We start from the raw sequence: 17234 nt of genomic DNA on the forward strand, positions 1-17234 counted from the left end.
AACAGTTACTCCTGGGAAAATATGCACGGATCAGCAGCGACTGAGACAACACCACACGACCCCAGCTTCCATTCAAAACTAATTCATGTCATTTAAATCCTGGGAGTTTATAATCCATGGCTCGACAGCAATCTGAAGACCAATAACTACCTATTGATGCAAGGACAGAAACAATCACTCTGGCTTACAGCTGTTACTGCTTTACCTTAGACAGCAGCCCCTGAATGTGCTTTAGTTCACTGTTTGCCTTCAGCAGCTCTTGTTTCAGCTCAGTGCAAGAGGCTTCTAACTGAGCCTTTTCTGCGTGGGCTACTTTGAGCATCTCCTGCACCTCCGAGTTGTCAGGGGCACGGCCCATCACGTTGATTTCTGCAGCCTTCTGCTTCTCATTCTCCAGCTGGGTTTTGAGAGAGCCATTCTCGATTTTCAGACCCTCCAAGGCAATTTTACAGTCCTCCAGGCTTTTTGTCACTGCGCTGTTGCTCTGCTGTTCCACCTCTAGAAGTTTAAGCAGCTTCTCGTTTTCTTCTCTCAGGCTTTTAATCACCTGCTGGGCATCCTGATGCTCCCTCTCCAGGCTTCGCAGGCTGCTGGTTAACTGTTGCTGAATGTTGAGCAGTTTCTCTCTTTCAAACTGTGTTTTTTCAAGAACTTCTGCACATTTCTGTTCCAGTTCAAGCACCTTCCCCTCCTGAGCTCTGCTTTCTTCACTCTTGGATCGCTCTTGGAGGAGAGTCATCAGCTTCTCGTTCTCCTGGCTCAGCTGTTCCGCTCTATCCCTGTGCTGACGGAAGGAAGTCTCCAGGAGAGCTTTCTCTTCCACTAACTTCTCATTTTCTGTTGTCAGCTCCTGCACCATTTGCTGTTGATCTGACAGCTCCTGCAAAGTGGCTTGTAATTCCTCTGCCGTGCTGTGGTGATTCTCCTCCATTTTTTGTATTCTCTCCGTGAGAGACGCAACAGAGAGGTCGCTGATGTTGTTCGGAGAACTTCCTGCAGTGGAGCATTTGGAACCTTTGAAGTGGTTGCTGCTGGCAGATGTTGGCCTGGAAGGTACATCTGCTATGTGCTCAAAATCAGACGCATCAGGGGACAGGGAAGCTTTAGTGACATCGCTGCTGGAGGAACCAGAATTGCGCAGGGCACCCCCGTTCACGTGCGGCCTGTGCTCCTCCACTTCGCCTCTCGAGGCGTTTTTGGATGGGCTTCCAAAACTGGACTCCTGGGTGGTTGGGGTTGGGAGGCTGCTGTCACCTCCACTGCTTGTGGTCGTGTCTGACAGAGGGGAGTTCTCCAGATAGAGCAGTTTCTCTTTCAAGACACGGTTTTCTTCTCCCAGGCTGGCAAGCTCTTTTTGGAAAGTCCTGTTTTTCTCCTGCAGGGACCGTATCAATGGATCTATGTCAACAGGTGATACCGTTTCTAAATTTTGGCTGCAAGCACCCATTCCTTCAGCATTCAGGGACCCTTTCTCTTTGCATTTCTTCAACTCACAGCGAAGTTTGGTAATTTCAGAATCTTTTGTCTTCGCCTCTGCCAGGAGCTCTTTAACCTGAGATTCCAGAACAGCCTTGTCACCGGTTTCATTCTCTTGCTTGGACTTGCTGGTGGGGCGCACGTGTTTGGTAGGAGTCGGTGCACCAGAAGAGGTGGGGCTGGGTTGTGTTTTCCTGGCATTGGCTTGACCACGCAGCACAGCCCTCTCCCTGGACACAGAGGAGGAGATTTCCCGGGGTGCTGGGATCCCTGTGCGCTTCGCAGCCGAAACTGCGCCTTGGAGAACAAGAGATGAAGCAAAACTGAGTTGGTGCATAAAGAAAACAAGTCACACAGCAGCAATGCTAAAGCCTAGAGCAGTCCTGGAAAAAAAAACAACACCTGAGTGGTTGAATAGGTTTAGTCATGACTGTGTGGATTCATGTTTCAAAGGCTCCTATTATTCTGCATTTCTTCCTTTCCTGCCCCCTGCAAAGGAACACAGCCTGCTTAACTTTTACCCAGTGTAATAATATAACACAGAGATGCTGCAATCCATGAACTGCACTCCCCAATATCAGGATATTAATTACTTGATAGTAAAGATTCTTTACAGTACTTCGTGAAATGCTTAATCTAATCCTACTAATTTCTGTGGAAAATTTCAGTAATTTAAGGAAAGGTCTTCTATTTGAAAAAAAAAGTATTTTTATCACACATAAAACTATTTGCATTTAGGCAGATCATAATACAAAACAGGGCTGAAACATTTATGCTGACCACAGGCTCAGTGAAATATAAAACCCTCTATGGCACTTCCAACACTAAGACAACTGTGATGCTGCAGCTTCTTACAGAGATGGAAGAGATACTTTTCATGTCATACATTCCCATCCTCTTACAGAGGAAGAGCAAAAGGAGGTTAGAGAGCTGACACTGTTCTGTTTAGTTGTTGGTTGGGGTTCTCCTTCCCACCAACCAACAATGCAAAGCACTGTGTGATTACATGGGAAGTGAAGTTTATGAGTTGCTGATCTTCATCTTTCAAAGCTCTCCTGAAATGTGGGACCAGGGGCACTGAAGAAATAGGAGCCATCTGAGCCATGGGTGTTGTAACAAGTTGGTTAAAGAAAAGAAGCTGGTTCAAAGGGAAAGTATTATATGCCACTGCAAGTGGCAACACTGTGAATTTAAGAAAACCCAGTTTTCAGTACCTTATTCAAAAGGCAAAGCCCTAAAGTACAGGGCCATAAAGTTTGGGGATATGGTACAGTGAAGAGATGTTGTCTAATGTAGCCAAACAGGATGCAAGGGAGAGTTCTGCAAACAGAAGGGGTTAGTGAGCCAGTGTTTGCAATAAAAATAAGTTCAGAAGGACTCTGGGGGGAAATCCTAGAATCAATTCCATCTCTCCAGATTTGGGAGGGTCTTTGCCTGGTGCACATGTGCACCATCCACAGAAAATCAAAGGCCATTAAGACCAGAGGGGGAGCAGCCTCCCTGCCTTCCACAGCACCTTCACACAGCATTCTCCTCGCTGCAGCGATGCAGGGCACGGAAGGGTTAATATTAACACCACCCCGTTTGCTCAGCATCTCTTTTGAAGAATGCACTGGGTTTATAAAGCCCACACAAACAGGAGCCCCTCCTCCTCCCTCCCAAACACACACACTCTGCAGCAGCACAATAAACACCCGGAGACAAAGAGCAGCTGAAGAAAAGCCCCCTGAACCCAGCTCAGCGCTGGCAGGAGAGCACAGAGAGGCTCTGTCAGGGCAGGGGCACGATAAGGCCAGAGACAAAGGCTCCAGTGTTTAGGGAAGAGATACAGGGACAGCCAGCGGCCCACACAGCTTCATTTACTCATCTACAGCTGGAGGGGCCGGCTCAGCTCCGGGATGGGGGTTCTCCAGCTCCAGTGGCTGCTGGGGCAACTCCAGACCTTGTGTTACTTGTCAGAGCTGGAGATGCCCCCCCCCCAGCTCACCACTCATCCCATTCCCAAACCCCACTGCCAGGATCTGGCACCTGTAAACTGTATTCAACCCGAGCTCAGCACACAGCAAGGCTCGTGGTGTCGGTGCAGCAAACGCTGCGAGATGAAGGACAAGGGGAAAACTGAAAGGACCCTGATGGGATGTGTCGCTTCCAGGGGAGAAATCCCAGCTCAGCACAGCTCCTTCCCGCTGACAGGCTCAGGGGAGCCCCAGCTGTCAGAGCATCTGAGTGCACCTTGACCACAGGTTTGGACGAGTGTCCAGTGTAGAGCTCCAGTACTCACACAAGCTGTAGTCATACTACAGATTTAATATGTAAAATACACGTTATAAGTGGCCACAGATGTTCTCTGACAGAGCCTAAGGGGTGATTTAAAGCATTCTGTATGTGTCCTGTACTTCTATTCAACCTGAGAGGGTTTTCTACTGTTATTAAAAAAAAAAATAAAATGAAGACAAAACAAGTGCTTCAAAGAACTCTTCTTTTTTCAATGCTCAAACCAGTGCAATAACATGGCTCTCATCTGGCCAGCACATGACTGACTAGTATCATATAAGAATGGACAGTGCTGACTGGGCAGCATCCTATACATTACAAGAAATAATGATGCTATTATACACTGGTGTGAGTTTCATGGCACTGGGAAAACCCCTTTTTCCTAAGAGAAATGAAGCACTTCTGGTAGCCACACCAGCGTGCTTCTAATCACCACCAGATGACAACTGCAACATGATCCTGGGCAATGGAAAACACATACATAGGGATAACAATTAATGATATTTAGCTGGGATTATCTGTACTTTACCAGTTTGCCAACCAACTCTGAGCTTACTCAACGTGTCTCATGTGTTTTGCAAGACTCCACGCTCTGCTGACTTGTTCTGTCATAAATCACAAAGCATTTGCTATCCATCAATAACCATTAACCAAGCTGTTTTTTTCATGCCATAGAAGGGCTCAGGTATTTTCCTCACTCCACTCTCCACAAGTGCCATGCAATACTAAAAAGTCACAAGGATCCCGGAAAAGAAATAGTTCTAAATGCGTGTGTTGATCACAAAACACCAAATTAGGGATAAACACCACTTTAATGTCTATTTTACAGGCAACTGCTGCTCTGACTGACCTTGGAGTTGAGCAGTGCAGCAGTCAGCAATGAAGCTGCCAATCCCACAGCCCGGGGCATCCATATGCAGGAACTGCATTTAGGGCTGTGCAAGTCACCCTGGTGACCCCATTAACTCGGCCCCCACCCCGGTGATGGTCTGTGGGAGACCCCAGACAGACATACCAGTGCCTACCAGGCTGCAGAGCTCAACACAGCCTTGATTTATGCTGCTGCTGCTGCTTGAAGTGGCTGGAACCACACAGAACTTCACTGCCTGGAAAGTGCTGCTGGTTTTGAGCAGGGAAGAGAAAAAAAAAAACCAAAACCAAAAAGCCAAAAACCAAACCATTGAATACCTTTCTGTTTGGTCAAAATGGTGCTTTGGCACCTCAATCCTGTTTATGTTGTTCATCCACCCTGCCCAAGCTTTCTGCTTAATTCTGTTCTTGCCAACTTTGAGCACAACCTCTGTCCCACAGTTCCAGGTATCCAAGCTCATGCTACCTCCAACCATCAGTGTATTTCTCATTCCCTCTGCACCACACCAAACCTCCCGTGCTCCCAGTGCCACCACCACTCTGCTGATGGGCTCAGTTTGTGCTCCCCCACTTCAGAGGAACTGGGAAGTACTCCTGAATTACTCCACGGAGAGTTATTGCCTGAAAAGCTGTTTTGTTCAGGCTGAGGTCACCTCATCACCACGTTCCTCACCTTGGCACCCAGGAAGAACTGCTCCATTTTCAGCATCAGCCAGACTACTCAGGTGTGAGGCATTACAGTGCAACACATACATACAGCTTGTAATTTTCCAAGTGCTTTAAAATTAACAGCTATTTAACTCAAATCCTCTGAAACACATAATTAAGTTTAGGCTACAGGACAGGGAAGCAGAGAGAAGTGAAATGCCTCACCCAAGGTCATGGGAAGCCAGGATTAGGATTGGGAGCCCATGGCCACTTGCTGCCAGGGAGCACTGCCTGACTTTCCACCGGTGTCAAAAGCCAGAGTATTACTTTAATGAGATAAAAGTTGAGCCCTCCTGACGACCTTTCACCATTTTAATCCCATTTTCAGCATGGCTACAAACGTTTTTCACAGAAGGAAGGATCGGGATTACTCCTCAGTTTTTCCACATTATGATCTATTTTTGTGCTGAGCTCTCCCCGCACCTCCTGCGTCAGCTCCCCCAGGAACATCCACAACCAGGAGAAATGGACTCTGGAATGGAGGAAAACACTTCCCAATCCTCCAAGGTGGAACACACAGGATTGTTGCTCAGTAACATCCATGCAGTACAGCCAGTGCAGTTACAGTGAGAGCAGGAGACAAACGTTTTACCAGTCACAGGGGGGACACGGTGGAATGAAGATTCAATGTTTATCTGCCTTTACATCCCATGGACTCTGACAGCACCTATCACTGCAGTACAACACCAGCCCTGAAGTTAATAGAATTAAGAGTCAAATAAACTAAACAGTTCAAAAGTACCTGCTTCTCCAGGCCCAGAGCAGAGGAGTAATCTCAGTTGGAAGACTACATTTGACTGCAGAAACACCTTGGAAAGTGTTCTGATTTCTACTTCCAATCTGTTTCTTTAGAACTGGAGTCAATACAAAACTATTTGCCTCTGGCCTTTGTGCCATTTGTGTCCCACAGCCTGCCCTTTTCTTAATCCTTCCTTCCATCAACATATTAATAACCCAAAGGTTAATGCCATGGGCTTCTGCTGTTCCACAGACCGAATTAACAGGGAATGTTCCATTTTAAATGTTCTTCCTCAATTTTAATCCTGTCAACTCTGAAGAACAATAAAAGAACAACTCAAAGAACAATAAAAACACATTTTCTTCCTCAACATGTTTAAAATTCCGGGTTAGTAATTCACTGTTCCATAGTTTAGGTACTAGCCCTCCTGTGTGTAGAGCCCATCTATGTAATTTTAGCACTGATCACCAAGTCATCTCAGAAAGCATTTCAGTCATGTAAGACTAAAGCATGGAGACAGATGCAGCTTTGGTGTGATGTTTTTCAACAATGGATACCTTATTTGAATTGCAAGGGCAGGATAACAAGAAATAAAAGAAAGCTGTTCACAGCACTCTGCAGTGTTCAAGTCATACATCTCAGAAAGGCAAAATGTTGCCTGCAGACAAGTTTGTCCTCTCGTGATGATCTGCTGCTCCAGCAGGGCTGTTCCAGCTCTCTCATCCCCAGTCCTGCACTTCCAACACAGCAGAGATTTCACTGCCTGGTGTCTTTGTCGTCCTTAAATCCACCTTAGACGAGGACAGTGAAACAAAAAGTGATCACAACAAGAAATTGTGGGCTAACTCAGCCTCGCTGCCAGCTGAAGGCTGTGGTTCTTCCCTTACTCTGGAATTCTGTTTCCATGTGCCAAGGTCTTTAAATATATTTTGTCACCTGAACAAAACTTTCTAGCCTCAGACAGAAAAGCAGTTCCTGTGATACCTCGAGGGAAAGGTCAGTATAAATCAAGTGGGCTGGAGGCACTCAGCAGCACGGCTCAGCAAAGGGAATCCTCTGAACAGCCCCCGCTTGTGCAGCAAATTACAAGCACTGTTAAACCACCCCATGCAATTTTACTGTGCTCTAGAACCTGTGGCTGAGCTGAAATGCCTTTGATTGGTTTGGGTTTTCAGCTTATCCTCTGGCTGGGCCTTTGGTAGACCCTGGATTAGGCAGGACTGCACAGGAGCACTGGTGACATCAGCAGGAGCCAGGCAAGGCAGGCAGGAACTCCTGGGCTCAGTCTTGCCTGGGGAACGTCCTGTTACCAGTTTTGGCCAACTCTGAGTTTCTTAGCAAAACAAACCTGGGTCACAGGTGCATTTTAATTCCACCAGGTTTATGATACTCAGTCTAGGACACAAATACAGATGGTTAATGCCAGTTCAGGTGACCTTTAAGTGTATTTAAAATAACTTCACTGCGCTGGAGGATTTGACAGGACCTGTGGGAGACCTGTCCTCTGCTCCAGAGACAGACAGAGCAACTGGGATGTCTGAGAACACCTAAAATTCCACTGGACATTGAACTGAACAGTCAGACTTTCACAACACATTTACAAGCTGGTGTCACAAGGCAGGTAAGAGCAGCTTTTTTGTGCCATATTCAAAATTACTCCAGTACCCAAGTACCTTTTAGATGATTTTCAGCTACACAATGAACCACTTAATACAATGGATTAATATGGGACTCCATGACATCATTGATCTGAATTTAAGCACAGATAAGTCACAAAAAATATCATTAGCTTGGACACATCACACTCTGTTGATTCCCTGAGATAAAGAAGCACAGGCATGACGTGTTTTCTGACTTCTTTTGTCAACTCAGAGTAATGTTTTTAAGAACCTAATTAACTTGGTGCTTAAAATCCATTTTCCAAAAGCGGATAAGCCACTAAGAGCTCAAAGCTTAACTGAAAAGCCCAGGGGACTCAGCAGATCATTTTCTCCCTGCTTCAGCATTGATCCTGAGATTGATATTGAGACTGATTAAGAGGGAGCTAGGAATGTCCTTTGGGAAATGATGACTGTACAGCTCAGAGGAAGGAGTGGTGTACACTTGACTCCTTTAAAGTACTTTCTCATTGAAAGGTTTCAGAGCACACATCTGCTTTACTGAAACACCCTATTTTCCCCTGCCCCTTTTTTCCTTTGATTAAGCCAATGAAACAGTTAAAAAACAACTTCCCTGCTGACCAGAGATCTTCTGATAGCCTCATTAACAGGAACCACACTGTTTTCCTGGTGGCATGAGGAAAGGCAAACATGACTGCTGAGAAGTAGGGCAGATACAACAACCCTTACCTGTGCTACTGCTGGGCTCTTTCATCCAGAACCTACAACAGAGCCCAAATCCCTACACACATCCTGCAGTGCAGGTTACTGCTCCCACCCTTCAGCTTCCAGGCATGCCAGCAGTTAACAGAGCTTGGTAACAAACACTGAACAGGTGCACCAAACTAAATCACCTCATGAGGAAGGTCTGAATCAGCTTCTTGGGGGTTGAAATGACAGTGGGACCGGTCGTAGAAGGCTGGATTTTCAGAGATACAGGTGGCAAGAGACACTGATCAGCACTTACTGTGATTCTGAAACTGCTTAAGCTGTTTAGAACTTCATAGTTGAGAGTGAAATGTCTAAAACTTCTCCTCAGCCATCAGGGAAAAGACAGGCTAAAGAATGGCTCTGTTATACTGTGACAAAATGTTATGGCTTGATCTGCTGCATACACAGAGGGAATGAGCTGAACTGTTTAGTTGTCAGCATTCTTCTGTGACCACAGCACTGGATACTCCTATGGATAATCCTCAAAAACTCAGGAGAACACATAATTTTCCATCTCTTTTAGAGCTGTCCTACAGAAAGCCAGTGCTCTCTGCTACCTGGTCTTTATGCAACAGCAAACAAAGCAAACCAAGGCATGGCCAGTCAGGGTTGTTCTGAATTAATTAGTCTGTTTGCAGAGCCTTAGTCATAGAGCCAACACCTTTACAGGTCAGCAACTCTTTGGGAAGGTTCACTTGTACTCCACCTAGCTTTAAGAAAAGACAAGGAGATGGCTGCAGAACAACAAATGTGGTTTTGATAATCTAGCTCTAATTATATAGAAGTATCTGCTCAAATAAGGCCTTTTACTCACTTAGCAAACACAGACTAAAAGTAATTAAAACATGAACTTTTTTTCTGAATCATTTTAATGGCCTGTTGGACTGTCTGGACTGCCTGACTACACTGCCTGTGGAATAGGTACAACATGCAACAGGAGGAGAAACCTAAAAGGCTTAGTGCAAAGATTTTGATCTGTGTAATCACTGTGGAAAGGGTAAGGAAGCAAGTCAGGTACTAATATTTGACACGGAGCAAAAGAAAAAAGCACCAAAGAGAAATAAAAATTAGATCACAAAGTATCAGGGAACAACAAATGCCTGTATTTGAAAAGCTACACCACCAGAGGTTCCAAAGAAAAAGCTGCAGTAAGCATCTAGATCTGAGCAATTCCTAATTTAAGACTACAGAGACCACTGACATTTGATCTGAACACTTGGTAAAGGTTGGCTGATTCTTTGTTTTAATTAGAAGATAGAAGACCAGAGATCTGAGGTGCAAGAAGCACAAAAGAGAAGGCACAAAGCTTTGGTAACTCAAAGACTAAGTCACGACATAACTCCTTGTCATCAGTTTAAATCTGCAGATGAACTGGTAGGACATTCTTTTGAAGGGTGGTCACCAGAAGGGACTCTCCCATGGTAGGAATGCAACCCAATAGTAGAGATGACCTTATAGTTGAGGCACCTCCATTTAGTGCAAATTTCAGCATCTAAACAAGTACTCTTATAATGCACAAAAGGCCCTAGTAAGTCATGTAGCTGTTTTAGAATAGAAGGTACCCCAGGAATCCCTACTGCACAATTAAGGAATTTCTTAAAGATTCCATTTTACTTTCAGCTTTTCAGATTCACCCTGATCAATAACTGTCATCTTGTCCTTCTTACACACTTAACTCTTCTAAAAACATATTAAAATGCAAATAGAAAAAGATCAGCTCTACTCAGTGTCTGGTGGTTCCAAGCTCTTAGCACAGCCACAAGAACTGAATTTCAAGTTCCCATTGTCCCGGCTCAGTGCTATTACAGTGGAAACAAGGTCGCATTCAGAAGGTAAATGAGACGAGATCTGATCAAAACCCTGTTCACAAAGTCTCATTGTGAATTTCAGCTGACTTTCTCTGCTCTTCATGGGCCTGTTCACATACAATTCCTCTCTGAATAACAGCAGGAGTAGTTAAAATCTCTTTACCCAGAGAGACTTGCCAGTGTGTCCAAACAAAAGAGTTCCTCAGAGTTTCTTACGCTGTTTACTTGAGTTTCCCGAAGGTTTGTTCCATCTCAGTCAGAAACTCAAGCCTCGATATGCCTGCCTTGAATAAAATTTCATACCCAGTACAAATGCAGAGGAAGCTGTACTGGGAGGGGGAAGTTTTGCTCAAGAGTCCAAGGCCCATCTGGAAATCACATCGAGGCAAGAACTGCTCTAGACACGAGTCCTTCACCGGCACGGCCAGGCCTGGCTTCACAAACCCAGCACTCTGCTCAAGGCTCCAGAAGCATCCAAGGGGCTCTCCCCTGTTCCATAAGACCCTGGCACCAGGAGTCCACCTCTGAGAAGAGGGATACAAAACCCCATGGAATGATCAGGCTCTGCCAACACGGGTGCAGATTACAAGAGTCACGGCAATCCAACCCCGGCTGCTTCGGATTTCTGGAGTACCCAGCAACCTGGCACAACAAACACTGAGCCATCCAGAGCAAATGTTCAGAGAAACCCAATATCCCACACTTGCTGGAATGGTAAACTCAACACTTTTTTTTTTTTTTTTGTTTTTGGAACTGTTAATACCAGTGGGCCTGCCAAAAACTTTAGTCACCTCCAAACTATACCCCTCGTCTAATCCCCACAAAAGAATGACTGAAACTTTCAATATGCAGCATTATCTCAAAATCAGGCTGGTGAAAGTTACAGAAAAAGAGAATTTTCCCTTTTAAAAATAAAATACCCCTAACTTGCTGCTTTAATCCAAATTTATAATTTCCACAGCTATCACAGTTCATTATTTAAAAAAACATATAATTTTTATATTCCTTAAGAGGGCCTTGGCTCTATTCACTTGTGACATTAGCACACCACAATTATTGGGATTTCTGTGGACTGTGATATTTCCTGATTTTGTTTGTTCTGGAACATTTCCTGCCCATGCACCTGTAAAAACGAGATGAGATCAGGTATAATCATCTCATACCTCCAACACAATGAGTTTTAAGCCAAACTCTATTCTGGTAGTTTTTCAGATAAAAGCCTGAGAAAAATATCCACAAACGTCAATCTTTCTCTGAACAGACAAAACCAGTGGTGTTTCACAGAAATAAGGGATTTTCAGTTTGATCTGGTTACTGGTTTCAGTTTGATCTCCAAACTTAACAACTTTGGAGTTTCCTTTGTTTTCCTCCCTGCTAGTTCTGAGGCTCCTGCTGGCCAGAAGGTGGTTATCCTCTGCTTTGGGGAACATCCTTGCAGTTTACTAACACATTGCCAAGAAGGTGCTGATCAGGATAAGCAGTGGATTTGCTCCGAGGTAAAGGCAGAAAACTAATTTATCAACTCATACGGCTGTACTAGGAATATTCCTGAGATAAATGACCACTAGCTAGAGTAAGAATCCCAGGATTTTCCTTGGTTCTAGCTTGCAGACAGGCAGATAGTTCTCTTCAGCTCAGAAGGCAGCTTCCCAGCTAATTTAGCCCAGAACTGCATCACTCGGCCCTTACTGGGTTAACAGTGGTGACAAAACAGCTGTGCTGCCATTTCTGGAAAACACAATTATAATGGACAGAATACCAGTGTTGAGTGTTTCGAGAAGTACAGGAAATTAAAAAGCAAACAAACAAAAACCCAACCCTAAATCTAACCATGTAAACTCAGTTAATAATGGCCATCAGCGAGTAGCAAGTAGATGTGTTCCTCCACAGTGCAGATACAATGGCTGTCAGGACTAAATATGACCTGTGGCTGGAAGTGAATGAAGGAGTTTCCTAAAATCTCCTGGTCCAAGAATCCAATTGGAAAGAAAAGCAGAAAGAATCCTGCCTGTGGATCAGATCCCTCTTCTAACCATCAAAATCTGTATGACATCTCTTTGTAAGCATGAAGGATTACCAAAAAGCAATTTTAAGTGGGGCAATGCCTCACATCAACATTTTCACAACTAGAAGGCTAATTTATTCAACCTGTAACTTTGAGGCCACCCTGTGGATTGAATAATGGAATATAAAGATATCATGGGTATAACTGCAGGGGGGCTTTATCCCCCTTTTGCTTTCTTTGTTCAAGGTGGGTTGTGATTTAATTCACTGTCCTTCCCACAAACATTTCAAGTACCACAGAGGGAGCTGAGCCACCCCAGGGGAATGGAGCAGCAGAAAATGCCTTCCCACAGCACTGCTGTGGAGGGATTTGGATGAGGAATCCATGACCTGAGCCCTCCAGTGCAGGAATTCTGCCCCACACTCCCAGAAGGCCAAACTTAACTTCTTCCCTCATGAATTCTCAAACCCTACTAAACCAGCAAGAATGGGGAAAAGGGCTAAAAAAATGGAAGCATGAAAGGAGGTTCTTAAAATCTAGAGGCTTTATTTTTTTTTTTCGAAATTGTTTGCTTAATGCTTAACAACCAGTTTGCATTGCCCTGGTGTTACAACTGACTTCTGTTTACTGAAACGTGATGGCCACATAATAAACCCAGTTTTATGGTCATTTCCAGCCTGCTTCTGTGAGGGGGTGGGGAGAGGACTGCGATTTGGTTTCCACAGCTCACCCAGAGCTTCAGCCCTGCCCAGCACAGCGCCAAGGGAGCTGATCAGCACCGTCCTGATACTGGGAACTGGGCTGAAATGATTAAAACTATCAACACGGGATGAGGCACATCAAGAAGAGAAATGAGACAGAAGGGGAGAGAAGAAAGCTCGTAACATAATGAGATGTTTATCTGTAAAACATTGCCCACTTCAAAGCAGGAAGAGCTTAAACTCCTTGGGAAAAAAAAGAAAGGGCTTTTAATTAAAAGATCAGTCAAAGATTTTCCACAGTCAAGCAGCCTCAAAGAAACTATGTGTGGAGGAGGCTGAGAGTAATTTCTAACATGATTAGTCCATTCTTCAAACTCAACAAGGTTTTATGAAAGCAGCATTTCTCAAGATCCAGAAGATAAAGATTGTGGAAATATCCTCAGCCCCTCAAAGGGCACCATCCCTTCCCTTCTGATGCCTCCATCCTCATCAGCTTTTGCTCCAGGAAAAGCCTGGAGAAACACTATCAGAGCTTTGAGCCTCCCACCTTGGGGCAAGATAAGATTGTAAGCCTAGGACAGATGGATCATCACATGGATACTCAGTTGGATCATCACATGGATCCAAGCAAAGTTACTGCCTTGTACTTCAACAGGCCTGGAAATATTACTTGAAATATTTCTATGCATTGCTTTATCCAGCTGAAAACACACAACAGCAGCACCTTTTCCCCCTCTAGCATCACAATACCAGCACTAGGGTTGACATGACATGCTCTGGGGAACAAGACTTAGACCCACTTCTCCTTGGTCACCTAATTTTTTTATGCTCTTCTTTTTCTTTTCTGAAAAAAACCCAACAATCAGGATTCTGACACTTCACCCTTAAACAGGCAAAATGCAACACTTTCTCTACAGGCTGAAATTTAGCAGCTATTTTACGTTATTGCAGACAGACAACACCAGGGCTACTGCACTCTGGAGGAGCTGTCTCAGAGCAGAGAATACCAGTCCCTGGAATGACTTGTGCTCATGGAAACTCAGCCTCATCCCCATTTACCAGCTGGTAATTGTGACTAATGGACCTTATTGCTGAGCTGGTTCTGTTTTGCACAAGCACAGGGAATTACCTCTGGTTTATTCCAGGAATCACATGCATTTTTGTCTAGGAGAGTAAGTATTTAGTTATAACTTTGATGGTCTTTCTCTGCCCTGTCCTGCAGAGAACTCAGCTCCTGCCAACAAATCTATCATTATCCACACCCTTGGAGAAACCACCCCAATAAAAATGATTATATGAGGCATCATTATTTGATATTATAAGGATTTCAACATCTTCAGTATAAATGCTGCAATGGCAAAATGCAGAACTTTAGGGTGTGAAAAATACAAAAGGATATCCTCCAGATGCAGGGAAGAAACCACCTTTGCATTCTCTCTTGTTCAGACTGATTAAAGCAGCTTTCTATCCTTAGCACAGCACGGGATTTCTCCAGCCAGTTGTATCATCCTGGTTTGGAAATGAGACAGACCATGGAAAGCAATCAAAACACATTTAACTACCATTCATCAAATTATTCTGAATATTGGTCACCAACCCACGGAAAAGAAAGGTTAAGGATAAACTACAGTTCAGTATGGGAAGAAAGGAGAGTCAGCCAACATAAGTAGAGTATGTCAAAGGACTCACTGCAGCCTGTCCCTAAGGCCCTTTCCATATTTCATACATTAATAAAAATGACTTCATTGAAGTTGCTGGTGAAATTCTTCCTTGCTTGAGTAGCAATGATTTTAACACTTTGCACCACAGCATCCATCAGGACAAGAATATGAGAGGAACATAAATCTGCTCATGGGACATGGACACATTTACTTAATCCCTGATAGTTTTCCTACACAACTGAACAAATTCCAATCAAGATACAAAACCTACAGAGCTGGTAATAAATGGAAAAATACATGTCCCTGTTTCAGCCAACACATCCCCTACGTGTGCTCAGAACCAGCCCCTGCAAATTCACGTTATCCTTGCACTTTCCCAAGGGTATATTTTTCCAGTGATGAGTACCAAATTTTCCAGTAAGAGCTTCACATTTAAATTTTGCTGTTGATAAAAACACTGAGCTTGTTCGTTGTGTGCTCCACAGTCTGATTAAAAGGGCAGAAAACTGCAGCCCTGATGGAATTTATGGCCTGAGAGAACTGACTGATGATCGCAGATCACACCAGGACAGAGTGCTCTGCCTCAGAACATGCAATCCATATCTGTCGATGCTCGTGGAAAAACATTGCTGCTCCATGAAATATAATGGATGGAACATTCCAAGAGAGATCTGTGAGCACTTGTCTACTTTGGATTGCAGTAAGAAAAAAAAAGATGATGCGTGGAAAATCTAACGGTGTCTATGATCATCAGAGATCCTCAGTCTTATACATCTTAATCGCTGTGTTCAAATTGCTTGGAGATACAGCATGGGAAAGTCTCAGAAAATAATGAAAATATCAAATATTTGTCAATCTTCTATTGTCAGCCTATGAGAATCAGAGATAAATCAAATTAAGTCCTACACAAGCAATGCAGTGCCAAGGAAATCAGAGAAGTACTCTGCTTCGGTTTTACAATTTTGTGTTGTTTTGAGAGCTACGTTCCCTGTGGAAATCAGGAGATTTTATGAAGAGTAAATTAGCAAAATAGGGGAGGAATTGAAAAGAGGAAAAAAAAATAAGAGAAATTACTTTGCTGAAATACTAGTAGCTCCAAAACACAGGCCTGCTTCCAAATAAACTCCTCAGCACCTCCAGGGCTCTGGCAGGTTTCAGTGGGAACACAGAGGGGTAATATTTGCTTAAATTTCTTTGGCCAGCTTTACAACTTTAAGATCCTGAGGAGCCAAATATTACCCAAACAAAAAGAAGCAAGCTTTCCTTTTCCTCCAAAGTCAGCATAATTCCCTCCTCCTTTCACCCTTTCTCCTCTTTTGAGCCATTTAATACTGTGTCAGAACCAACAGAATCACAACCATCCCCTGGCTGTTTCCTTGTCACTCTGCCACTGTCAAGCCAATTGCAGCATATTAACTAAACTAATGAAACAGTCAGCAAGAAAACGACTTTTAGATTTACTGTCACATTAAATCTACTCTTGATAGATCCTAGAACTCCACCAGCACTGGGGCAAAAGCACCATCCGCAGAGATGTAACCATAGGACAAAGCTCCTCCTGACAGCTCATTCAGCAGGATTCCCAGAAGCTCCCTGCCCTCATCCAAGAATGGCTTTAATTTTCATCAGCAAAAAAATCTAACACAAAACAAAATGCATAAACCACATCCTGCTGCTTGCCATGCCCTGAAAGTTCTTCTTGTAAAAGCCCATGGAGAAAGCACTCCCACTCAGCACATCCTCCCAGCCAATGCTGAAAACTGCTGGGAAGACCCTTAATTTAGCATTCATTGGCCTTTCAGTTTGGAATCAGGGGAACTCAGATTATCACTTAACTCTGGCTCAAACAGATCATTTCAGAGACAGCAAGTTACTCATACTCATGACTAAATTCCTCTAAGAGGCCATTCCAAACTGTGACACAGTCTCTGGCTGTTCCCCTTTCCCTGGCCTGGGAGCAGAGGAGATGCAGCCACTGACATCTGTTTGTCGGTACTCCTGAGGTGATTTATCAATGTCAGCCCGGTCAAGCCACCTCACAGGACTAACCAACAGAGCTGGCCCTAACTGGCCTTGGAAGAGAAGCTTAAGTCAAGTAACAATTACCCTCCAGGGGAAAACAAACTTCTTCAATACCAGTTTAATCAGCAGTGTGTTACTACTCTGAAAAATGAGAGCATTTGTAAACCCCCCCCCATGCAAGAATGACTTGTGGGAGGGAGAGGTGACTAAGGAATTAAACTATCCACTGGAGAGCAAATTGTGGTTTGTTGGCTCCACTGGGAACAAAAGGCCTGTGGCTCAGTGCCCGAGCTCCAAGAGGACATGACTTGCTGTCGGTATTTCCATGAAAGCTGTTATGTGATTCATTAGCTTTGCTGGCCCCTCTCTCCTCCCTCCCTTCCCCCCACACCATCATTAAACTCATCTGGTCTCTTGAGCTCCTGCTTGGCAGAAATGGTGTTCTGACACACAACAGAGTTAAAATGAACAGCTCCCATGTTTAGGAGAGAGAAAGGGAGAGAAGCAGATGAGGGAGACTAAAGAGAGCACTCAGGAAAGATCTGACTACCCCAAAAGCAAAACACAGAAAGCACAATAAATAACATATTTCTACAACACC

General features: G+C 44.2%; 1 protein-coding gene across 5 annotated transcripts in view; it reads right to left on the reverse strand.

Moving 5' to 3' along the window:
* SPECC1 (sperm antigen with calponin homology and coiled-coil domains 1) overlaps positions 1-17234 on the reverse strand; it is a 90165-nt gene that overhangs the window by 36058 nt on the left and 36873 nt on the right. For all 5 annotated transcript variants that reach the window (XM_050322085.1, XM_050322084.1, XM_050322086.1 and 2 more), the window contains one exon: positions 206-1773. In XM_050322085.1, the coding sequence (XP_050178042.1) occupies positions 206-1773 (1568 nt within the window). The remainder of the gene's footprint in view (positions 1-205; positions 1774-17234) is intronic.

The sequence above is a fragment of the Myiozetetes cayanensis genome, unplaced genomic scaffold, assembly GCF_022539395.1.
Source record: "Myiozetetes cayanensis isolate MyiCay16 unplaced genomic scaffold, myiCay2020 scf27, whole genome shotgun sequence".
Classification (NCBI taxonomy): domain Eukaryota; kingdom Metazoa; phylum Chordata; class Aves; order Passeriformes; family Tyrannidae; genus Myiozetetes; species Myiozetetes cayanensis.